The 23,903-nt window shown below is 53.8% G+C and overlaps 2 protein-coding genes across 3 annotated transcripts; one reads left to right on the top strand and one right to left on the bottom strand.

Moving 5' to 3' along the window:
- Positions 1-6,942: 6,942 nt before the first annotated feature.
- TMEM91 (transmembrane protein 91) lies at positions 6,943-15,193 on the top strand. The gene is made up of 3 exons (XM_075537300.1): positions 6,943-7,175; positions 9,553-9,702; positions 14,868-15,193. The coding sequence occupies exons 1-3, from the start codon at positions 6,966-6,968 to the stop codon at positions 15,024-15,026; spliced, it is 519 nt and encodes a 172-aa protein (XP_075393415.1). The 5' UTR covers positions 6,943-6,965; the 3' UTR covers positions 15,027-15,193.
- On the bottom strand, positions 13,730-23,594 carry EXOSC5 (exosome component 5). Of its 2 annotated transcripts, none has more exons than XM_075537298.1 (6): positions 23,359-23,594; positions 21,212-21,325; positions 20,601-20,722; positions 19,280-19,420; positions 18,287-18,376; positions 13,730-14,463 (listed from the first exon to the last, which is right to left on the bottom strand). In XM_075537298.1, the coding sequence occupies exons 1-6, from the start codon at positions 23,492-23,494 to the stop codon at positions 14,404-14,406; spliced, it is 663 nt and encodes a 220-aa protein (XP_075393413.1). In that variant the 5' UTR covers positions 23,495-23,594; the 3' UTR covers positions 13,730-14,403. The 2 variants fall into 2 exon arrangements, with proteins under 2 accessions (XP_075393413.1, XP_075393412.1); XM_075537297.1 differs by lacking the exon at positions 13,730-14,463 and adding an exon at positions 16,613-16,777 and having other exon boundaries at positions 23,359-23,593.
- Positions 23,595-23,903: the final 309 nt, after the last annotated feature.

The raw sequence follows: 23,903 nt of genomic DNA, 5'->3' as shown, positions 1-23,903 counted from the left end.
CCTTTGTCCCCCAGCTTTTTCCTCTATTTCCCTTGACTTTCCTCCTGTCCCACTATCATGCTCAATCCCCACCTGGGTTTCAGCAATACCTCTTGGTTACATGACTCTTGATCATGCCCTACCAGGCCTCCCACACCCACCTCACCACCAATTTGGATCACTTGTTGTTCCCTTGTCTCTGGGTTTGTTAACACCACTTCCTTAGCCCCCACCTTCCCCTATCCCATTTCCCCCCGGAACTGTCGGTCCCGTTGTTTTTCCTCCAGATTGTTTATCCAGCCTATCTTATTTAGACAGACCTGTGGAGATAATAACATGCACAAAAACAAGACAGAGCAAAACCAAGCAACAATATGCAATAAAACAACAACAACAAACCACTGACAACAAAACATAACAAGAAATAAAAGCTTGTAGTTAGTTCAAGGATCCTTTGTTGGCCTTTAGGAGTGTTTTCCAGTCCAGTCTGTTGGGGCACCATGCCCTGGCCCCAAAGTCCACCTTCAGCATTCCCTGGGGACCTTGCCGCTCCATTTCCTTGCTGTTCCGCTGCACTCCCCCAGTGCTTTGCCTCGGTGTGGTGGGATCAGGTCGGGTGCAGTTCCCACACTGTCTGCAGTGCTGTCCCCCGTAGGGCCATGGGTCCAGCTTGATTGATTTTCATCAGCTGATTGCACCTGGCACCCAGAACTCAGCTTGAGACACAGCCAGCCACCCCCAGAATTGCCCTCAGGCGTCTTCCTGGGTGCATCCAAGAACAGCCTTTGAAGGGGCTTCTAACAACCAGGACCCCTCAGTTGTCTTTATCTACATGAACCCATGCAGTGCGCACTCTGGTGTCTTCTCGCCTCTGCTCAACACTGTGCTGGTCACATCCGCCCAGCTCTGTACATGTCGCTCTGGATCTTTCATTCTCATTGCTGGACAGTCTCGTGGCGTGAAGACGCCACTGTTTACTTAATCCGTCCTAACAAACCTAAAAACAAACTCACGGCCACGCAGCCGATGCCGGCTCATAGCGATCTACCCTACAGTTAGTTGATGGACATTCATGTTGGGGTTTGTTGTTTAAGTGGACATTTGTCAGAGGAAACCAGCCTCCAACAACCGAATGGTCAGAAGGCACAAATGCACAGCGATGAGACATAGAGGTGATTGTAAAGTCATAGAGGATAAGAAAGAGCGGAGAGAGAGTGAAATAAAGGAGTCCGACGCATATTATGGTGGCATGCTCACCTCAGCCCCTCTTGATGGACCACACTGTACTGGGATAGCTCACTCTCACACGGAAGTGAGAGTATGCCTTTACTATCTTGACACATTTATAGGTAGCCTTCAGACATGCATATTCACATGCGTCACAAGGTGGGTGGTATCTACAGTAAGGTCCCTGAGCTCACAGGTGAGGAAACCTGCATTGGGGGAAGGTCCAAGGGGGGTTGGGTGTCATGGTGGGAAGAGAGAACAAAAGGATCGTGTCTGCTAGAGGGAGACAGAATCATCCATGTGCCCACTTTAAAGTAGCATAGCTGTTAGGGGAGAATCTGTGGGAATGACATTTAAAGCAGGATCGTGGACTTGGACTTTACCTCTAGCTTACCAAAGTGGAGGCTTTCCTACCGTGGAAGACCAGCTTTCCAGGTTCCCTCTGTCATCAGTTAGGGAATAGAGTCCTTGTCATATTTCCTTCAGTGTTAGTTTCTCACAGACACAGGTTCACATCTAAGGAGCCCTTAGTGGTGTAATGGGTTACAAGTTGAGCTACTAACTGCAGGGTCAGCAGTTCAAACCCACCAGCAGTTTTGTAGGAGAAAGATGAGGCTGTCTGTTCCTGTAAAGACTTCCAGACTTTTTACAGCCCTTCTTGAAGTGATGGAACTCTTGAATTGTCTGATATATGAACTACATTCCAATAAAACTGTTGGGTCAAAAAGAAAGAGATCAACAGACTCAGAAATCCTATGTAGGGTTGCCATTAGTCAGCCTCGACTCAAGGACAGTGTGTCTGTTCACATCTGGCTGGTGTGGAATTTCTGAGTCATCGGATAAGTTTAGCTATAGAAACCGCCAAAACAAGGCTCTAAGCCATTCAGCTGATCTTCACTCCTACCCGTGGTGTCTGCGAGCTCCCCATCCTTCCCATGCCCACCAACACTTGGTATTGTTTTTCTTTTTAATCTCAGCTGTGCTCGTGGGTGTGTATTGGCTTTCACTAGCATTTCCTGGATGACTAAAGTGTGAGCACCTTTTGTATATGCTCATTGTTCACTTGGATTCTTTTGTGACCTGTCTCTTCACGCCTTTTGTCTGTTTTTCTTCTAAGTTTTCTTTTTTTTAATTGTAGAATATATTTATATGTACTATCAATATTATGTAAATGTATGTGTGTGTACCTGTGAGAGCCAGAACTGGAGGGATTGCATTGCTGTATTTTTCTGGGTCTTGGGGACTTTCCATCTTTGACAGGGGGCTGTTTGAGTTTTCCTCCTCTGACAGGTTTCTTCCTGTGGTGACTCAGTTACTCAGTGTGACTCTTCTATCCCTGGTCTATGGATCACAGCAAAGGACTGGGCTGAGAGTATGCAAATGAAGCATAGAGGACCTTTTTTGCATACTCCCAGGAATTGGTCAGTTTTGCCATTCTGCTGGCTCTAAGGGGGAGGCACCTCAGAAGCAGGGGCATGAATCACATCTATCTGGAAAGAAGAGCCCCCAGTGGAGGTTGTGTTAGACCCCTGCCTTAAGTGACAGAGGCATCAGAGGCCACAAAACCAGGACCACAGAGCGAGGCAGATGCATAGGGGTCACAGAGTGGCGGAGAGGCTGAGGTCCAGAGAGAGATGTCTACCGCTGCGGACAAGGATTCTCTCTTCCATGTTTCCTGGTTCTGACCCATAGCGACCCTCTGACTTGTAGTAACCTGTTAACTTCCCTAATAAATACCCCCTACTCAGGAGTCGTGCAGTACTGCGGATTATTGAAGCCCACAGAGGAATAAGAATGTCAGGAGGGATGGTTGACATCAGAACAGGGAACAGAAAGATGGAAGGTGGATGGTTAGGGCAGGGGAGGAGAGGAAAATGGGGTACAAAAATGAAGACAATGCTCCAGAAAGGTCATGATGATTCCACAAATCTTTTCAAAATGTATTCGAGCCGGTGAGTTGTGTGCTGTTGTAACTAGGTATCATCGAGTCCACTTTGACCCATGGCGACTTTGTGCACCGCAGAACGCAACACTGCATGGCCTACAGCAGGGCTCCTCAAACTTCTTAAACAGGGGGCCAGTTCACTGTCCCCTCAGACCCGTTGGAGGGCCAGACTATAGTTTTAAAAAAACTATGAACAAATTCCTATGTACACAGCACATTTTAAAGTAAAACACCTGGCGGGCTGGATAAAAGTCCTTGGCGGGCCACATGTGGCCTTCGGGTTGTAGTTTGAGGACACCTGGCCTACACCATCCTCACAGCTGTCCTTGTGCCTGAGCGCATTGTGGCGGCCACTGCATGAACCTATCTCAAGAGCCTCCCTCTTTTTTCCTCCCTCTTTTTTGCCGCCCCTCCACTTGACCAAGCAGGATGTCCTTCTCCAGGGACTGATCTCTCCTGATAACCTGTCCAAAAAGTACCAAAGACGGCTTACATACTTTGGAATTGTATGGTATGTGAATTATACGGCAACAAAACCATGACAATTCAAAACCAACCAAAAAAAAAGAGAGCAAGCTATAGGTGCTAGCGAGTAACAGGGCATCCCCTTTGGGGAAAACAGTCTGGTCTGCCCTTCCCTGGCTCGCCCCGCCTCCTCCTCTTCTGCCAGAAGCTCAGGCTGAGCCAAGTGCTCTCACAGATGCCATCTGCTCTGTCGGGAGCGGGGCCCGCGCCAGCCCCAGCGTCTGGACTCTTGGCACAGAGCCCTAGAGCAAGGAAATCCCACTCTGGTCCTCGGGGCTGGGGAATCCTCCAGGCTGGCTGAGGGATTCTGGGAAGAGGAGGCCAAGTGCTATAGCAGTGGGTTCCCTGGGGGAGGGGCAGGCCCTGCAGCTAGTGGAGGGTTGGCTAAACAGATTCTTTTGACTGATGGCCGAAAGCAAACTCATTGTTCGAGTTGATTCCAACTCGCAGCCACCGAACGAAACACTGTGTCCTGTGTCCTCCTCACAATCGTCCTTCCGTCCGAGGCCATCATTGCAGCCCCTGTGCCAATCCAGCTCATGGAAGGTCTCCTCTATTTCACTGCCCTGATACTTTAGCGAGCACGATGCCCTTCTCCAGAGGCTGGTCTCTTCTGACAACGTGTCCAAAGCACAAGAGACGAAGTTTGGCCATCCTTGCCTCTAAGGCAGATCAGTTTGTCCTTTTGGCTGTCCACGGTAGTTCCAAACCTCCATCAGCACTGCACTTCAAATGCACCCATTCCACACAAAAAAATGCACCCATTCCTCTCAGGCCTGCCTTATCCAATGTCCACCTTTCACATGCATGCCGAGGTGATGGAAAAGACCACGACTTAGCTCAGACACACCTTAGCCATCAAAGCCACTTCCTTGCTTTACCACACCTTCAAGAGGTCTTGGGCAGTGATTGACCCAAAGCAATGTATTGGCTTATCTCTTGGCTGCTCCTTCCCTGAGCATCGATTGTGGATCCAAGCAAGATGAAATATTTAGAGCCAGGACAAATTAAATGGCTTTAAAAAAAAAAGAAGAAGAGAGAAAAAGCTTAGCTGCAGAGGCTGCTTGTGCAAAACCAAACACCTCATGAGATTTGGTTCCTTGGTTTGCAGGGTTAGGGTCTTGCTTTTTTGCGGCCCGGGGTAGGAGGGTTCTGTCTCAGCTTCCTCCCTCCTAGCCTGGAGACAGGCCGACCTTACAAGTCACCTCTCCTGTGAATGAGGCAGTGTGTTCGGAGTTGGGCTGCTAAGCCCAAGATCAGTGGTTCGAATTCACCAGCAGCTCCTTGGGAGAGAGAGGAGGCTTTCTGCTCCCGGCAAAATCCCTAGTCTGGGAAACCCACAGGGCAGTTCTACTGGGCCCTTTTGGATCACTAGGAGTCTAAACAGGAGACTCGATGGCAGGGAGTTTTGAGGGTTTTTAAAAGATGTTTTTGAGTTTTGGTTCTTAACAGCTGCTCACTTTGGTCAAGCAAATCCTCCTCTGTGAACCTGAAAGTGGGGGTAAAAATAGAGCTAGGGAATCAGCGCCGGGGCTGGGCCTATAACAATGAGCTAGCAATGCGATTTTAGGTAAATGACCTAATCTCTCTCCGCCTGCTTCTTCCTGTGTTAAAACGAGGACAATAAATGAGAGTGTGTCTTGGGGAGGGTGTGTGTGTGTGAAGAATCAGTGTGTGTGCTGTGCGCCTGTGTGTGCACATTTGGCATAGATAGATAGATAGATAGATAGATAGATAGATAGATAGATAGATAGATAGATAGCGGTAGAGATATGATACTTAGAGATACACGTTGCTATTGTTATTGGGCAGCAGGGAGGGCAGGGGGGCGGGGCCGAGCGAAGAGGGCCTGGAGAATGGGGCGCCCCTTCTTCTTGCAGGTAGCGCTTGTTTGTGCTGGGGCTTTGTGGGGAGGGCAGCGCAGCATGCCTGGCCCCTTGGGCCCCTCGCCCACCCCGCACACGTGGGTGGCTGGGTGCAGGGGCAGGCGCCAGGCGCGGACGTCGTTGTTCAAGGGCCCCTTGCAGCGAGCGGAGGGCGGAGCCCAGCGGGCAGGCGCCCCGCCCCGAGTCCGCCCGCGCGCTGCGGGGCCGGGGGCGGTGCGAGGCCAGGGGTGCGGAGCCTGGAACCCCGACCGACCCCACCTTCTGCATTCTGGGCTGCCCGCGTCCTGGGCGGCGGGGTCGGGGCAGCTGCCGGCGCTGGGGGAGCTCAGGAGGTCCCGGGGTGCAACCAGGGACGGTGAGTGAGGGGCAGCGATGGGGGTCACCGTCCCCACCCCTGAGTGTGGGGCTTTGGGAGTGGAGAGGGAACCCCTTGGTGAGGAATGTGGTTCAACATAGGTTTAGAAAGACAGGATAGAGGGTCCTCCCCAACCCCCACCAGCGATCATGGAATCTTCTTTGTGGTTGAGTGGGAGTGTGAGTGGGGGGTGTGGGGGTCTTATCAGGGAGGTGTGCAGAGGAGGATTGGGGTAAATCTGGAGGTGTTGGAGTGTGCAGGAAGCTGTGAGCCCTGGATGCGGAAGGGGTGGGTGGACCACTTAAGTGCTTGGTGATGGGGGTGGGGGTGAGGGTGGGGGGTGGCAAGCAAAACTTGATGATGACACACAGGGGACCGACTGGGGGGGTGCTACACACGTGTTATGGGGGGGAGCTGTGTTGCGTGACCACCCCTTAGTGTGCCAGGAGTCACTTATGCGGGCAGACTCCAGACCTGGGAGGGGGGGAATGTTTTCTGGGAGCTGATGTTTTGGGGGTACATTACCAAAGGAGGTCCTAGGAGATGCTTGGGTAGAAGTGGGGTTGGGGTCTACTGGGTAAGTGTGGCGGAGAATGTGGATACAAGGATGGTCAGGTTGAGGGGACATTGGCACGGGCATGTGTGCATGCATGCGTGTGTGTGTGTGTGTGTGTGTGTGTGTGTGTGTGTGTGTTTGGACTGAGTGAGTGAAGAGGGGTGTGGGACCAGATGGGTGGGCTGGGGGTGTGTGTGAGCCCCAGGTGGGTGTGTCTGGGTGTAGTACATGGATGAGAATAGTGTGCCTGGCCTGGATTGGAGTTAAGACTTCAACGGGTGAGCGGAGCCTTGGGCCAGCCTCTTTGGCCCTCTGGGCCTCAGTTTTCCTATCCGTACAATGGGCAGGAGGGTGATTACCTTAAACGGTCTTTGACTGACCCAGAGACAAGTCTGGAGTCTGGTTTGGCGAGGGTTGAGAGTGGGGCGATATCACTCACCTGCTTCTGTCCTCTCCCTCCCCAGGACACTGGTCCAGCGTCCTCCATCAACCATGGACAGCCCGAATCTCCATGCGCTCCAGCGACCTCTGCTGGCAGGTGCAGCCTCTGAATCCGCTGCCCAGAGGCCCACGGAGCCTGACCTGGGGCCCCCATTGAGAGAGACAGCCTTTTCGGAGTCTCTGAGGAGCTGGCAGTCCCTACCCCTGCCTCTTTCCTCTGTGAGCGCTGGCCTGGGGGACCTGGGGCACCCTGACTCTGAGGTAGAGGCAGCACATTTTACAGGGAGCTTGGGGGAGAGGGCTGTGGGTGAAGCGGGCCAGGACCCTCTCTCTGCCTTTGGCAGGTTGGACAGATCAGACCAGGACTCTTACATGGGGAGTTTCTAGTTAAGGTTCTTCCTGCCGCGTGGCTCTCCGGTTTCTTCGCCTTTGTTTCTCCAGGAGTGTCGCACGTTTTTTGTTCCCTGACCCTGGCTCTCTATATATCCCCCCTCTGATCTCTGTCTCCGTCTGTCCATCTCTTTCCAGAGCTAACATGCTTCTCGGGGACCTCTGCCAGCCCTGGTCTCTTGGTTCAAGCAAATGTCACTTTTTCAGATTTCTGGCTCCTGGCCTCTGTTTTCAAACGTGTCCTTCACCTCCTCAACCTGGTTTCTCAGTTACGATGACTGACGGCTGCCTAACCACTCACCTCCTCAAGCTCCATAGCTCTCAAGAACATTTGGCACGGACTCTCCTGGTTTCCGTGGGTCAGGAGTCTGGGGAGGGCTCCTCCCCGGGGGGGTCGACCTCGGGGTTTGTTTTTCGTTTGCAGTTGCAGACAGCTAGATCTCTGGGGCGAAAGGAGCTGGAGGTGGGCTGTGTCTCTGTCTCGCTTCGTGTGGTCTCAGGGCTTCTGCTTGTGCGGTCTCTCTGTGTGGGGGAGGTTGGGCTTCTTCACAAGATGGCAGCTGATGCAGGGCAGCCAGCGTGCGTGATTTCAGCAAAGCAGATGCTGCCTGCCTCGCCGTTTCTGCCTTCACCTCCGGAGTCCCTGTTACAGTCAATGGGAGGAGCGTCCGAGGCACAAAGAAGAGCATGGCGGGTGGGAAGGTGGTTGGAAAATGGGATTTGCCACACATAGTCAGCCCCCTTTTTTTACATCATTTATAGCCTGTCATCTTAGTGTCTCAAACTCTATGAAAAGGCAGAAGCAAACTCACTGCTGATGCTGATGCCTAGCGACCCGGCAGGACAAGGGAGGCCCACCCCTGGGAGTGTGCCAGACTGGAACCCTTATCGGGAGTAGAAAGCCCTGTCTTTCTGAGCGCCTGGTGGTTTCCAACAGCTGACCTTGCAGGAAGTGTCCCCCCCCCCCCCCCCCCCCCGTAACCCACAACAACACCAATGCTCTTTCAAACTGGACGAGGGCTGCCTGGTTCTCACCCTCAGTGCCTTGGCCCCTGGCTATCTCTGGCTGTATGAGGTCATTGTGTTTGAAGCATTATTTCTTAGGACTAAGGTGAGGCTTATTAACACCCCCTTCCCCAAAAGGGTAATTGCTCCCCTTCTTCCAGATGCCTGGGGGCACTGCCCGTTAGAGATCATTTTTAATCCAGTTTAAGGTTAGAATGAAAGGTGACCATTTCTGGGATTGGCAGATGCCCGCAGGGCAAAAGGATCCTTCGCGGCTCATTAACTTCCGAGTTAACGATTTTCTCTTTAGTGTAAGCTTTACAGGAATTCCCAGCAATCTTTCGAGCTCTTTGAGTCTTGTTAAGATTAAAAAAAAAAGTTTTATCTAAAATGGGTAGCTGCTTTCAACTGGCAGGTTGGTCTTGGTAACGGAGCCCACCCTTAGCAGATAGCAGAGGGGCCTGCCTGGGTCTCTATCTTCTGGTCTCAGGTTCCTGACCCTGGTGGCGTACTGGTTCAGTCTTGGGCTGCAATCTGTAAGGTGTGCAGTTTGAAACCACCAGCCCCTCCTTGGGAGGAAGATGAGGCTTTCTACTTCATAAACCATTGGAGTCTTGGAAACTCACTGGGGCAGTTCTGTCTACCCAGTCCGAGATAGGTTCACCATGAGTCGGCATCGACTCGATGTCAGGGAGCACGGTTCCGTCCCTCGTGGCATCTTCTAGTGGATTACACGTTGGGCTGCTAACAGCCAGGTCAGCTGTTCAAAACCACCAGCCGCTCCGTGGGAGAAAAAGGAGGCTTTCTGCTCCTGGCAGTATTTGCCGATGGCCTTGGAAACCCACGGGGGGTTGACCGTTCTGCAGGGTCACGATGAGTCGGGATCCCCTTGATGGCTGTGGATTGGGTTTGGTTTGGGTCCCTTGTGCTTTCTGCCTCGGCTGTAGGGGCGGCTAAGGCAGCGTTGACGAGCAGTTTCGGTGTCTGTGGTTGGGCCTGTGAACCCCTTGAGGTTTTGCTTAAAAAGCCTGGGTTTAGATGTTTTTACCTCTGGAGATCCAGGCCACGGCTTCCCTGGAGTGGAATCTGAGAGGCAAGTCAGTCCAGAGTCCCCTCTCCTGGAACGTTTGTCCCTGTGTCTCTGGGAGCCCTGGGATTGGCCTCTGTGGGTGTGGGGCACAGAGCAGTAGGGGAGGGAGGCAAGGTGATGGAGACGCCCACCTGGGACCTCCCCTGCCCCTAGGACACGTCCTCCAGTGACAGCGACCTGGACTGGGATGGGGGCGGCCGGCTCTCCCCACTTCTACCCCAGGACCACCTCGGCTTGGCCGTCTTCTCCATGCTCTGCTGTTTCTGGCCTGTGGGCATTGCTGCGTTCTGCCTGGCCCAGAAGGTCAGTCTGTGTGTGTGTGGGTGTTTTATATGGCATCTCTGTGTAGATCATGTGGTATCTGTGTGTATGTGTGTGTGATTGGGGGGGAGTGAGCTCTCTGAATGCATGTTTGTTATGTGGATTTCTTTGGCTGTTTTTTAATTATCCTTGCATTTTTAATTAAAGACTTTTATTGGGGGCTCTTACATCTCTTATCACAATCCATCCATCCATCCACTGTGTTGAGCACATTTGAACATTTATTGCCATCATCATTCTCAGAACATTTTTCTTTCTTTCAAGGGCTCAGGCCCTTGGTATCAGCTCATTTGTCCCCCTCCCTGTCATTTGGATTTCTGTGTGTGTGTTGTGTAATGTCTGTGTGTGTCTACTGTATGACATTACCAGTCGCATGTATCACCTGGGTCTCTGTATGAGCATGTAGTGTGTATCTCTGTGAGCATACATTGTGTGGCATCTGTGTGTGTCCACATATTTTGTCATGTTTCTGTGTGTGTGTGGGGGGGCTCTGTGTGAAGCACGTGTGTTGTGTGATATCCATCTGTGTGTATGTTGTGTGAAATCCCCATGCGTGTATGATGTCTGGCACCTGTGTGTGTGTATAAACCGTGTGGTGTTTGTATATGTCTGTGTGTATGCATATTTATTCTGTGAGGTCTCTTTACCATGTGCTGTGTATGTATATGTGCTGTGTGATGTATCTATTGGCATACATGGGTAGCATGTTGTATGTGGGGGCGGCCATACAGGCATGTGGTGTAAGATATGTGTTCATAGGCTTGATGCATGTTCAGCAGAGAACTATAGAACATCCACTGTGGGCCAGGCACGGCACTGAGTCCTTAGGCTTCTGTACAGGAAATGCCACCACATTCAATATTTAGTAAGAAGGGCTCTGCTGTGTATTCAGCATGTACTTACTCGGAGCTCACTGTGCATCAAGGGAGCCCTGGTGGTGTGGTGGGTTACGCACTCGGCTGTCACCCTCAAGGTCCGCAGTTTGAAACCACCAGTCACTTCACAGGAGAAAGATGAGGCTGTCTGCCCCTGTAAACAGTTACAGTCTCAGAACCCCACGGGGGAAGTTCTACACTGCCCTACAGGGTGGGTGGGACACTGTGAGTCAGGATTGACTCCTTGGCGGGGAGTGTGGTTTGACTGTGCATCAGGCCACGATGCAGCCCTGGGACCACCCCAGCACCTCTGCCCACGGGGAATGCCACTCTAGTTGAAGAGACCAATAATAAACAAGATGAGTGAGTGAGTTCATCCTTTGTCAGCAACAACGTTGTGGTGAGGGGCAAGCCGAGAGGGGGGGGCCGGGGCGCAGGAAGTGGGGGTGAGGTTTACAGTGAGGTGTTCCAGGAGAGCCTCAGGGGACATGACAGGATCAGGAGGTACCTGAGGTCAAGGAGTTGCAGAAAGAGGAAGGCACCCGTGTGTGTGTGTGTGTGTGTGTGTGTGTGTCTAAGGCGCAGGGAGGAGCAGAGGAAGGTGTGTGTGTGTGTGTGTCTAAGGCGCAGGGAGGAGCAGAGGAAGGTGTGTGTGTGTGTGTGTGTGTGTGTGTGTGTGTGTGTGTCTAAGGCGCAGGAGAGCAGAGGAAGGTGATGGAGAAGGAACATGTTGGTCATGTGGAGCCTCCTGGACCAGTGTAAGGGCTTCTTCTCACATTGAGCAACTCCAGAGGCCAGGAGCTGGCTCAGGATCCCTCTGCCGGTCATGTGGAGAGTAGGAGAGGGGAGACCCGTCAGGGGGACATGAGGACAAATAGAGGGGCTCAGGAATATCAGGAGCCTCTGAGGTAGACAGCAGCTGGGACACAGGGAGCAAGCCGGGAGAAGCTGATGTTCACACCTGGTTCTCATGTCCCAGGAAGCTGTTGAAAGCACAGAGGAGAGGGTGAGGGGGGAGCAGCAATTGCTAATTGCTTCTGACTCCCTCTTCCTGCCAAGTCTCACCCAACCCCTAATTTATGACTGAGCCCTCTTTGCAAAAGGTGCTGGGAAATGTAGTTTTCCACTCTCCTGGCCTCTCCCAAGAGCAAGAGGACATTAGGTTGAGAGCCAAGCCAAGAAACCAGCATTTGCTCTCCCCCTCCGTGGAATGTGGCAGAGGTTACCCGGAGCATCCTACGCCCAGGAGTGACAAAGTCAGACATACGAAGCAGAAATGGGCAGTGCCGGGAGAAAGGAAACCATGGAGGGTCCAGTCCATGGCAGAGTGGGGCAGGGCTGTGTAGGGGTTCGATGGCTGATTCCTGGGGAAGTGGGTCACCAGGCCTTTCCTCGGAGGCACCCCCGAGACAGACGCAAACCTATCAAGCTTTTAGGTTCAAAGCAGAATGTGCATTGTCTGGGGATTCTGTGTTCTCAAACAACCAACCACGCACTGCCTTCGAGTCAGTACTGAGTCAGAGCGACCCCTGGTGAGTTTCTGAGGCTGTAATCAAGGGCCACATGCGGCCCACCGAAGACATTTATCCGGCCCGCCAGGTGGTTTTGCCCCGTTTATTTTTTTTACTTCAAAATAAGATAGGTGCAGTGTGCATAGGAACTTGTTCCTAGTTTTTTTTTAAACTAGTCCGGCCTTCCAACGGGTCTGAGGGGCAGTGAACTGGCCCCGTTTAAAGAGTTTGAGGACCCCCTGCTGTAACTGTTTGAGGGAGGAGAAAGCTCAGCCCTTCTCCTGCTGAACTGCTGCTGGTTTCAAACCGCCGACCACGCGGCTCACAGCCCAATGCGTGACCCCTACAGCCTGAGCTGGTTTCATCCACTTCCGAGGGCATCCCGGCAACATCGTAGACTATGGATCGGGCTGCTCACTGCAAGGCCATTAGTTCAAAACCACGAGCTGTGTCTCTGGAGGAAGGTGAGGCTAAAGACTGACAGCCTCCGAATCCCACACCGGCCGGCCCAGTCTGCCCTGTGAGTCGGGATCCAAAGGCAGCGAGTTAGGGAGTCTCCGTTGTGGAGGTCAGGGCAGGTCCCACAAGGAAAGGATGCTACAAAGCCAAGCTCTCAAGGCTCAGGAGGGGACAAGGAGGCAAAGGCGAGGCGCGCCACGCGGGCGGGCGACTTCAGCTGCTGCCCCTGACCCCCCTTAGGAGAGCAACATCAGTTGTCCACAGTTGCAGTTCCTCCTGGAGGGTTTCTGCCTTCCTTCTGCTCCCAGGAAGCCCTGGGGGCGGGCTGGTCTCCTGTTTGTCGCTGAGCCTTGGGGTGAGGGTGTGGGTGGGGGTGACCTGAGGAGCTGCAGCCCCCCAAGAATTCCTGACGTGTCAAGAGTGAACTTGGGTCTGAGGTGTTAATCTAAAACCTTTCAGGAAGCACCTATTAACAAGTAACAGGTAAAAAAACAAGTAACAGGAAAGAGATGCAATTGATTTTAATGATACCTTGAAGTCAGTGGGAGCCGCAACTGATGGGATGACTTTGTTTCTGGCTCTCACCAGTTTCTTGCCTCGGGGCAGTGTTCCCCCCACCCGCCTTTATTAAGAGTCCGATCTCATAGCCACCCAGTCAGTATGCTTCTATGAGCATTCCCCACATGGAAGCTCCTGGAAGGTGGAACACAGGGCCTGGCTCCCGTAGGTATGGCCTATTTTATGGGGCGCAGTCCGTAGTCTGTATACGTCCCAGACGGCGGCCCAGTGCTCACCCCACTGAGCCACTTACTAGGTGGCCGCTTTCACTCGTCGTTTGTACGACTGCTCAGAAAGCTCAGCAGCACTTTCCCCTCTTTTCCCCAAGAGTACGGTTTGCATATTAGGGGGCTGGGGCTTCTGAGCGGAGCCCAGGTGGTGACCTGGGCTGTGTGCTGGGCTGCTCGCTGCAAGGTCAGCAGTTCAAAACCACCAGCTGGCCCACTGGAGAAAGACACAAGGTTTTCGACTCCCGTCACAAGTCAATCTTGGAAACCCACAGGGAGTAGCTTTACCCTGCCCTTTAGACTCATGGTGAGTCAGAGTCGACTCAGTGACAAAACGTGTTTTGTTTTTCATGATTTTATATATTATTTTCATTTCGTATTAAACATCATGCAGATCCCTGAGACGATGGGGCACCACCCTTCAGGCCGGGACCTGAACTCATTCCTTCTGGCTTGATTTTCAGTCCAACAGGCAGGTCTATCAGGGGCGCAGGAACACGGAATCATCCGGCGTGGGATCCAATATCAGCATTTGTCTAAGGACAAAGTTCCGAAGGAGGCAGGCAGCAGGGTGGAGGTGGGAGAAGTCACGTGCCACGCTGGGGACAGCCACCCATGACATGAGACAACACGTATACGAATTGTTCCATCGGCCCTGTAAGCCTCCATCCAATGACAGTAAAGGGTTAAAAAAAAAAAAGCCCAGAGGACAACATGAGAAAGTGGACGAAGTGGCTAAGTCCTTATTACTGTTCCTTATGATAAAAAGCCGCCTCAGGGAGCTGGGTGTGCACGCACGTGGAGAGGCAGCGGCTTTGGGTGAGAGGAGAGGGACTCAGGATACACACTGCCACTGACGCTTCTCCCTCCTCCCGCCCGAGGCTGTGGGCTTCCAGGCTGGCAATCATGGGAGCGGCAGCCTCGTCTTTCTTCTGAGGAACAGCTGGTGGGTTTGAACCGTGGACCTCCGAGTCGGCGGCCCAGTGCTCACCCCACTGAGCCACTTACTAGGTGGCCGCTTTCACTTGTCGTTCGTACGACTGCTCAGAAAGCTCAGCAGCACTTCCCTTCTTGCTTCCAAGAGTACAGTTTGCATATTAGGGGGCTGGGGGGCTAGGTGTAAAAGAGAAAAATACATTTTAAGAAAGAGAGCAGGAGAGGCCCTACCGGGGAAGAAAAACAAAAGATGGGGAGAAGGGGGTGCATTACCCATGTTTGGGACTGGGGTCCCGTGGGAAGGACTCAAATCTCGAGTGTCCCCCACTCTTTGAGGTTTGGGGCAAAGCTACTTGGCCTCTGTGAAATGGGAGCGAATTCCTAGCTCCTGGGAAGTCCCCGTGCGTTAGAATGGTGGCAAGTAGTGCTATACGTGGATCTCCTGTCACCTGGTCCTTCAGTGTGTAGGCTCAAACCATAGTCTGTATACGTCTGTGGGGTATATGGTTGGGAGGGGCATGGGCTACAGGAGGAAGGGTGGGCGCATGGGATCCCTGATCACTCACCCACTTCCTCCGCAGACCAACAAGGCTTGGGCCCAGGGGGACTTCCAAGGGGCAGGTGTCGCCTCCCGCCGCGCCTTCCTGCTGGGGCTCCTCGCCGTCGGGCTGGGCGTGTGCATGTACACGGCTGCCCTGGTGACCCTGGCCGCCTACCTGGCTTCCCGAGACCCACCCTAGCTGCTCCTGTGGCCCCCACCGCGAACCCAGAGGCCAGCCTCCAGCGCATCAGTGGGCAGAGAGAGGGGGAACCAGGTGGATGCATCCGCAGCAGCAGCCAGACCTGGGGACAAGCTGGCCACCCTCTCCCTTCCTGGTCATCACTCACCAGCCGTGAGATTAAACACCTGGCAGTCAACTTGTACGTGTCGTGTGTCTGTCTGTCTGGGGGTGTGTGTGTGTGTGGCAGGGGGCACCGAAGATCCAGGAGGGTGCAGCCAAGGTGAGCGACCCAGCGGGGCCACATCCTGTTTAGAATGTTCTCTGGGTAACTCAGGGGACACAGTTCAGGGCAGAGCATCAGAGAGCTGGATCTCAAACCCTCACTCCTGTTTGCTGGCCGACTTTGGCCCACGTGGACGTCCCTCGGGCCTCACCTGTACTTCACCTGGAAGATGGGACCTATTTCCCCCACAGGAGCCCCAGTGATAGAGCGGGCGATGCTTTGGGCTGCTTGAGTACGAGGTCAGCAGTTTGAAACCACCAGCAGCCCCGAGGGAGAAAGATGGGCTTTTCTATTCCCATGAAGTTAGTCTCGGAAAACCCACAGGGCAGTTCTCTCCTGTCCTAAGGTCACTGTGAGTTGGCAGAGAGTTTGGTTTTTGATTTCTTCCATACGCCAAGTGATGGGGTGAGGGCTGAGTGACGTAGCTAAACCAGCAGTTCTCAACCTGTGGGTCGAGATCCCTTTGGGGGGGGGGTTTTGTCAAACGACCATTTCACAGGGGTTGCCCGATTCATAACAGCAAAATGACAGTGATGAAATAACAACGAAAATAAATTTCTGGTTGGGGGGGGTCCCCACCACAGGAGGAACTGCATGAAAGGGTGGCGGCAGGAGGAAGGTGGAGAACCACTGCCTTACACAGAGAAGGCTGAGCCCCGGGCTTTTCCTGCTGGCTCGCTGTCAGTCAGGCTCAGGCAGCGTGGGTGTGTGTCTCAAAGAGGTCCCCTTCCTAGGGCAGATTCTCATCGGCCAGGACTCGGGTGGGGGACACCCCTCTGAGTCCATTGGGAGGAGGATGGAACCAGAAAAAGGGCCCGGGCTGCTGAATGGGAACAGGAAGTGCTGCTCTGTGATGGAGGACGTGTTGGGAAGATTAAGATCGGAAGATGTGTCTCAGGAATCTTTTGGGAGCTAGACTGCTCTCTGAGGTGCCAGTTCCTCCCTGTCCTGCCATCATTCCCTCCCCTCCAGCCTGAAAGCAACCCCCCTCCCCCTCACCTGTGGGCTGACGCTCCCTCCTCCGGGGCTCCATGCAAAAGGCCCTGTTTGCTGCTGGCTGCACTGACCCACGCATTCAGCCTGCGCGTCCCCAACGGGAGCTCTCCCCAGCCCTTCTCTTATTTTCTCTGTGCCTGCCCCCGTCTGATGAACACCCATGTTATTGTCCCTGAACCCGGGGCCCGGGTTCTCAGGGAGCCTGCCCACGGGAGGTGCTTGGCACTTGGCGTGAATCTGTGAGCCTGCGGCCCAAGCTCTCTCTGGATGGAGTACAGGGGCCCCCAGCCCCGGCACCGGTCTCTCACAGAAGCACACGTGGACAGAGTGGCTTGGCGGGTTTATTTTACACTGGAGGCTGTGGGGCCCAGGAGTGGCTGCGGTGGAGGCCATGGCCTTAGCTCTTGGAGTAGCGTCTCTGCAGAGACTCCCGGTAGAAGCGGAAGACATGCTGAGAGGCAGCCTGGGCTGCGGCCAGGCACTGCTGCAGCTGGGGGGTGGGCGGGAGACACGCTGGTCAATGCTGGGGGCACGTCCCAACCCACGTGCCACACAGCCTGTGGACCCAAGAGAATGCCCCCCTACCCCACCTGATTCCCAGAGGCCCCACCCCTCCCACCTCCCCGAGGGGACAGCAGGTCCCCAGGCCCTGCGGGGCCCAGGCAGCTCTCTGCTGCCAAAGGAAAGATTGGAAGTTTGCGTCCCTTCACCCAGAGTCACCTGGGGAAAACAGACCTGGGGAGTGGGTTTAACCCTCACTCAAGGGGCTGCTGCCTAGAGCTGGAGTTGACTTGAAGGTACCTGTCCCCACCCCTTTCCCCCCAGACCCTCTTTACTTCCTACTTTGAGGGGAAGAAGGGGGTGGGGGATGGGAACGCAATTCTAGGAGGCACAAGACCTAAGGTTCACACTCAGGGTGAACCATAAATATGGACGGTTTCTGGGATGGGAAATCTCTCCTTCTCCCTGTGATGGAAGGGCTTACGCAGGAGGCTAACAGGTGACAAGGCAGGTGAGACGTGCTCAGGTTATACAGCTGTTCGGTCCAGGTGTGTACAGGGCTGCTAATACCTCCTGCTAACTGCAAGGTCGGCAGTTCAAAACCACCAGCCGCTCTGAGGGAAAGACGTGGCTTTCGACTCCCCTAAGGAATCCCAATCTAAGAAACTCACAGGGGCAGTTCTGCTCTGTTCTACAAGGTCGCCACATGCTGGCATCAGCTTGACAGCAGGGAGAATACGTGCCCAGAAAGCTGGCCGCTTCGCTGTAGGCCTCAGCTCCCCCAATTAGGTGCCCAGAGGCACCCCACTCCACAAGTCAGCTTCCTGCCTCAAAGCACTCAGCTTTGCTTGTTCTGTGGCCTGGAAATGCCACCACGCTTCTGAGCCTGTGCATCTTTATGGGAGTGGGCAGTCTCATCTTTCCCTGGATGAGCAGGTGGTGGATTTGAACTGCAGGCCCCCAGGGGCAGCAGCCCTGTGAAGTTCAGATCGTCCCCAACTTCTGGGGAGCCAGTGACCTGCAGCGTTCACAGGATTTGAGAGATCCTGGGAGTTTAGGGCCACGGTCCTTTGAGCCTCACAGGTCTCAAGGGCCATGAGTCACGGACTCCAGAGACCCAAATCTTTCATGCCCTGCACCCCAGGGTTCACAAGCGGTTTGGATGGGATATGCTCATGGAGACCAGTTAGCCCAACCTGGTTCCTTACAGAACCAGAGGCTGGGTGAGGCCCTCACTCCGATGGGGGGGTGGGTTTCATAGACACCCCCCATGCCCATCCTGATTGCAAGTTGCTACGCTTTACTCCCATCTCCAAAATTGGGCTTCCCTTTAAGATTGCTTCTCTACCCCCCACACTCCCCAAGAGTTTCTGTCATTAAAAAGTTGGAAACCAAAAAAAAAAAGTTGGAAACCGGTCTTTTGGCAGAAAGGGACCCAGAGAGAAAGGGCGTCTAGGGTGGGTGACTGGGGGATGTGGGGTGCGCGGGCGTGTGCTACCTCGGCGTTGGAGTAGAGCCCCCTGGTGGTGGACATGAGCAGCTTCTGCTCCACACTGTCGAGAGCAAACGTCAGAACGGCCCGGGCCTCCTGGGGATGCGAGAGAAGGTGGGGGGTGAGGCGGGATGGTCCTTTAGCTGACTCGGACCCAAAGAGGAGACCCCGGAGTCCCAGGGCAAGATGTCAGCAAACGTCATTTCCCAGAGTCCCTTGCCAGTTGGGTTCTACCCTTAATGTGGTGGGAGAGTGGGGCGGGGAGAGAGCAGCACCCTAGTGCTCACTCCAACAGGGACTTATGGGGGGCCCTGGTTGCCATAGCAGCCGTGGCATGGTGGGTGGGTTTTAGACTTCCGCAGGAAGAACAGAGGGTAGGCATCTTTTGTCGCCCACGATGGAGAGTGTCAGTGTCCCGAACAGGCCCAGGGCCAACTGGCTTGTACGCTCTAGCTGGGGCTATTTAGATCTCTGGGTATCACCCCTTCTTACCTCTTGGTCCTCAAGTCTCTGCCTTAAATTCCTCCTGCCTGACATACTCTGAGAGGTTTCCGTTTCACGAACAGGATGTGGCCCTGAGTACCCTCAGATATTGTGAACTCATGCTGATGGGGAAAGCTCTCTCTCTTGTTCCCTCTGCTTCTGGGCCTCTGAAGATGGAAGCCGAGCGCCCATTCCTGTCTCAAGCACGAAATGTGGCCAGAGAATGAGGCTGAGGCGCAGAGAAGGCAGGAAGGAGAAAGGAAGCATGGAGATTCGACAGATGTTTGAGGCCCTGGTCCTTTCTAGTACTTTCTTCGCTCGCCCCAGCCCCCCAGTTGGGTAATAAAAACCGATCGACCTCCTTCATGCGTAATTAAGGATGAGCTGAACGGGACCTGATGAAGACAGTAGAGCCGGAGGTGGCACAAGCCAGCTGTCGGAGAAGCCAGGTGTCCAAGAAGGCTAGGAGGAACGCAGTCTGCCCACAGCCCTGCAGCCACACTGGCCTTCACCTACCTTTTCCTGTTTCATTGTGGGGTCCAGCACGAGATTCCCATCAGAGTCCAGAGCACAGGTGACACCACAGAAGAGGGCTCGCATGGGCACACCTGCATCCACCAGCGCCATGCAGGCAGCATTCAGGCAACAGGCCAGGAGCTGGTGTCATGGGGTGAGGCTAAGGAGAATGTCTACTGCAGAGCTGACCAGCAGAATGAAATGCATGCCTCTTGGCGCCCTGCTGGCACCTGTGGCAGACATCACTAATCGACCGCAGAGAGGTGGCATGCCGGAGCGGTTAAGAGTCACGGGTTCTGGACTGGCTAAGCACAAAAGCAGGAGGGAAATTCCAGGGGAAAATGCCTGTGGATTTCTGACAACGTGAAAATGAGAGCTTTCTAGATGTTCTAATCCAGAGCTTCGTGCTTTTATACCGCGTTACAGTAACTTAGCATGAGGAAGTCTAACGAGCCACAGAGATCATCTGAAAAAGCCCCTATTTAAATGGGAGCCATCAAGAAATGGCTAATCTCACGGATAAACGTGTGAATTAAATATTTTTTTTAAGTTATGGGATCAAACCACCGTGAACCCTAGACCCAGTTCTGGTACTTCTCAGCTGTAGAAATCCTCAGCATGTGAAGTCTCTCGGCCTCAGCTCCGTCCCCTGATAAAGGGGAATAGTAATGCTATCCAACCAAGCAGGTACAAAAGCTCTAAGTCTTTGACAGGACGAACCTTCCAAGACCACGGGAGGAGGAACTGGCCAAGCCAGATGTAGAACATGGGGATGCCGCAGGCCGCTGATACCAGGACACAGAGCAGGCGAGGCCACGGGTGGGGGGTGCAGGAGAGCCTTCAACCTTGTCCTCTGGGAAGTTGCAGTCCGGGGCTGGGGCTCAGCCCCGGTGCAGCAGCAGGGTCAACAGCACAGCCCTCCAGCCAGAGGAGCCTGGCCTTGAGTTCTACCCTGCTGCCCTCGGATGAGCGACTTCGGAACCTAGGGAGCATGAGAACACCTGTTCCTCGGCTCCTCGGGCTGGAGTCCTGGCCCTGCCACTAAATACCTAGGTGACTTTCCACCTGGGAAACTGGGCAATCCCAGCCTGTATCTCCCGGAGCTGTGGTGAGGGCTGAGTTAACATGCGCAGGGCACTTTTGGGTCCATGGTAAACATTCTTCCACCGAGGGTCAATCTGCCTCAGTGAGTGGACGTGCGTTCTGTCTGGAGGTTTTCTGACTAACAGAAGGGACGGGCCCGCCTACCAGCAAGGGACGTCTTTGGAGGAGAGTCCAGAGGGCTCCCTGGAGGTGGCGGTGTTCCCAGGGGAAAGGATACGGAGCCAGCATCGCTGACGACCTGTAGCACCACGGTGATGGAGGTGCGGGGGTGCAGTGCCCCCAAAACCACCGCCTCGCACGTGTTCCTGATCAGCCGCTCCCGGCTTTTCTCGGCCACACCTGGAAGGAGGGGTAGGGGGGGCTGTGTCACAGGGAAGGGGTGAACCCCTTTCCCTCGGTGCTGACTCCCTTCCTCCCCAAACGCTCCAAAACCAACCTCACTGCCATCGAGTTCATACTGACTCTGAGCGTCCCAAGAGAACAGAGTGGAACTGCCCTTTCCGGGATCGGCTGATGGCTTTGAACTGCTGCCCTTGTAGGTAGCAGCCCAAAGCTCAGCCCACACTGCCACCAGGGTTCCCTGCAGGGTTTCCCATGCTTCACGCTGTACCCGCTGCCACCCGAGGGGGCCCGGGGCCCAAGGGCCAGAGGTGGAGGCACTCGGGGAAGCTGGTCAATAGAAATATAGGGCGATGGGGTCGGGAAAGAGGGCCGGAGGATGGAGAGAAGCAAGCCCACGGGACAGAACTAGAAGAGAGAAGAGGTGAGTTAGAAGCAGCCGCGAGAGGGGCGAGAGGTCCACGTGGAGGCCGCCTGAGGCCGCGTCACCTGGAAGCCCGATCTTCGGCCTCAGGAGCACTTCCAGCGTGGCCTTGTTGAAGATCTCCTTGCTGACCTTCACTTCGGCAGGCCCGTACACACCTGCCAGGACGGACGTGTCGCCTGGGGAGACAGACGACAGCGGGGCCTCACTCACCTGTCCTGTTTCTGGGGCCCAGTGCTACCCAGAGCCCGAGGGCCGGGGGTCCTTTGTGAGCATGATGTTCTGAGGGCTCACTCCACCCCCCCCCAACACCCCCTCCGTCACTTCCTCGTCTTAACCTGGAAAACTGGGACTGTGATCTATAGCAGTGGTTCTGTAACGCTGCTGCTCTTTCATACAGTTCCTCAAGTGGTGACCCCCAACCACAAAATTATTTGTGTTGCTACTTCATCACTGTCATTTTCCAGTCTCATGTGACTCCTGAGAAAGGGTCGTTCAACCCTCCAAAGGGGTCTCGACCCACAGGTGGAGAACCACTGCTCTAAGGGATTAGAATGTCTCATCTTTCTCCCGAGGGATGGGTGGTGGTTTCGAACTTCTGACCTTACCATTGCTGTGGGTTCAAATAAATGACAGCCAGAACAATGTCTTGCCATTTACAGGCGTCTTTATTCCGCTAGCTGTGCTACTGAGAAACTGGTTGTTTCCCTCACAGTGGCCCTGAGTGGACAATGTCTCAGTCCATCTTTAAAGGCCCAAAACTCATTTCTCACCTGTCTAAGGTTCAAGCAAGCCTGAACAGAAGCAGAAAGCAAAATTAATGGGTTCATTGTAACTTCAAGAAGAGCAAGCATGCGTTACAAGCTACATTCCTTACCCTAAAAGAAACAACACTAAAATTGATTATAATATCCTGGTTATTAGAACAAGATTTAACAACACCATTCAGATTCCAACATCAAAAGGAACCATATTGAAAAATAATCAAAAGAAAGGATAGATTGAACAGTAGGAACTAATTGTAATGTCCTGAACCCTGGGAACAGGAGAGCACATTTAAAATCAATCACCAGCACAGACTTTCCTATAAGGGGAAGGGAAGCGGGCAGGGGAACTAGCAGTCCGTTTTCAGAGACGGGAAGGAGAAACGGGCAAGTCATTGAGCAGCTAACAAAAATGGAGTTTCTCTTGCTAGTCTGCCTCATCATTAGCCCAGCGTGTAACCCCTGCACCACCAGGGCTGGCTTCTACCTTTTGCCCTAAAAGGTTGAATAAGAACTGTATGAACCTGGTGTGACTCACACACGAACCATTGATCTTGTTTCCATACTTTTTTTCCCCATTGTTCCCTTACTGTACTTAAGCATATTGTCACCCTTAAAAATTCTGCGAGAGTAGGGGATTTTATTTTTCAGTGAGTCCCTTGACAGTGGGGGAATCAGGTCTGAGAGCTCATAGAGCTCTGGGGTGATGATATTTGTCCAATAGGTATGCTCGCCCCAATCTTTACTCATCATGAGGTGTGCACCTAGTTAGAGGGGTGTTTACCCAGCAGGGCTGGGGTGGGGAGGGAGGTGGGATAGTCATTCTCAAGCTGAGGAGTCATTTGAGTAAAAGTAAGATCTAGTGCAGTGGGTTCTCAACCTTTCTAATGCCTTGACCCTTTAATACAGTCTCTCAAGTTGTAGTGACCCCACTAACCATAAAATTATTTTCGTTGCTACTTCATCACTGTCATTTTGCTACTCTGATGAATCGGGAGACCCCCGTGAAAGGGTCGTTCGGCCTCCAAAGGGGTCGTGACCCACAGGTTGAGAACAGCTGATTAGCAGGTGGTGGGCATTGATAGAAATGGGAGGTTTGCAAAAAAAAAAAAAAAAAAGGGGGGGGGGAGGTTTGCTCCAGCCTGGAATATGGACCTTCAGTGGGTGCAGGGAGGTAGATGAATCTAGTCCACGGATCATTAACCCTGGCGAGGTTCGTCCTGTTTGGCAGTTTTCAATGGTTAAGAGGAGCGCTTTCCTCCTCTCTTGCCCCTTCTAGTCGGGAGGGAGAGATGTAACCGGGCCCGCGCGCCCACCCAAAAGAGAAACTCTGTATCAGGTTGTGGATAAGAGGGACACTTTGTTACGGTAGTACATTGTAGCGGCCCCCTTCAAACAAACATGACACGCGCCAACGTTGCCCCGGCAGTTTGAACCAGAGTTCTTACCTTGCAGGAAAGAGGCCGAGCCATCTGGTCGGGACAGTAGATTCTGTTCGCAAGCAAAGTGCCGGAGACTGCAGCCGGGGCTGCGAGGACCAGCCTCAGCCCGCGCGTCAGCACGGATCTGGGTATCTGTCTGCATCACCCACTGTTAGTGCTGGAGCCCCCACGTGCAGCGCGCGCAGCAGCTTCCGCCCAGCCCAGCGCGGGTACGTTCAGGCTGCAGCTCCCACGCGCATGCGCCCATCTTTGGGGGCGGGGTTAGGCTCCGGCACGTGGTTCTGCGTTTACCAACATTCTGACCCCGCCCATCCCCACCTCTCAACTCCAGAGACGCCATTGGACAGTAGCGAAGAGAGGGCGGGGCCTGATGTGGGCGGGTTCTTATCGAGGCTCCGGGGCCCTGAAACCCCGAGGCCCTCATTAGGTTGTCCTCCCTTTTGCCTGTTATAAAACAATCACAAAGAGGCGGTCAGAGGCTTTTTAGAAAGCTATATGATTTGTTCAGTCGTGTCTGCGTCCTTCTGGCGTCGAGGTGGAAGCGGGTGGGT

This window comes from Tenrec ecaudatus, chromosome 18 (assembly GCF_050624435.1).
Source record: "Tenrec ecaudatus isolate mTenEca1 chromosome 18, mTenEca1.hap1, whole genome shotgun sequence".
NCBI lineage: Eukaryota > Metazoa > Chordata > Mammalia > Afrosoricida > Tenrecidae > Tenrec > Tenrec ecaudatus.
The sequence above is the reverse complement of the archived record's forward strand: the minus strand, read 5'-3'. Positions and strand labels throughout refer to the sequence as shown.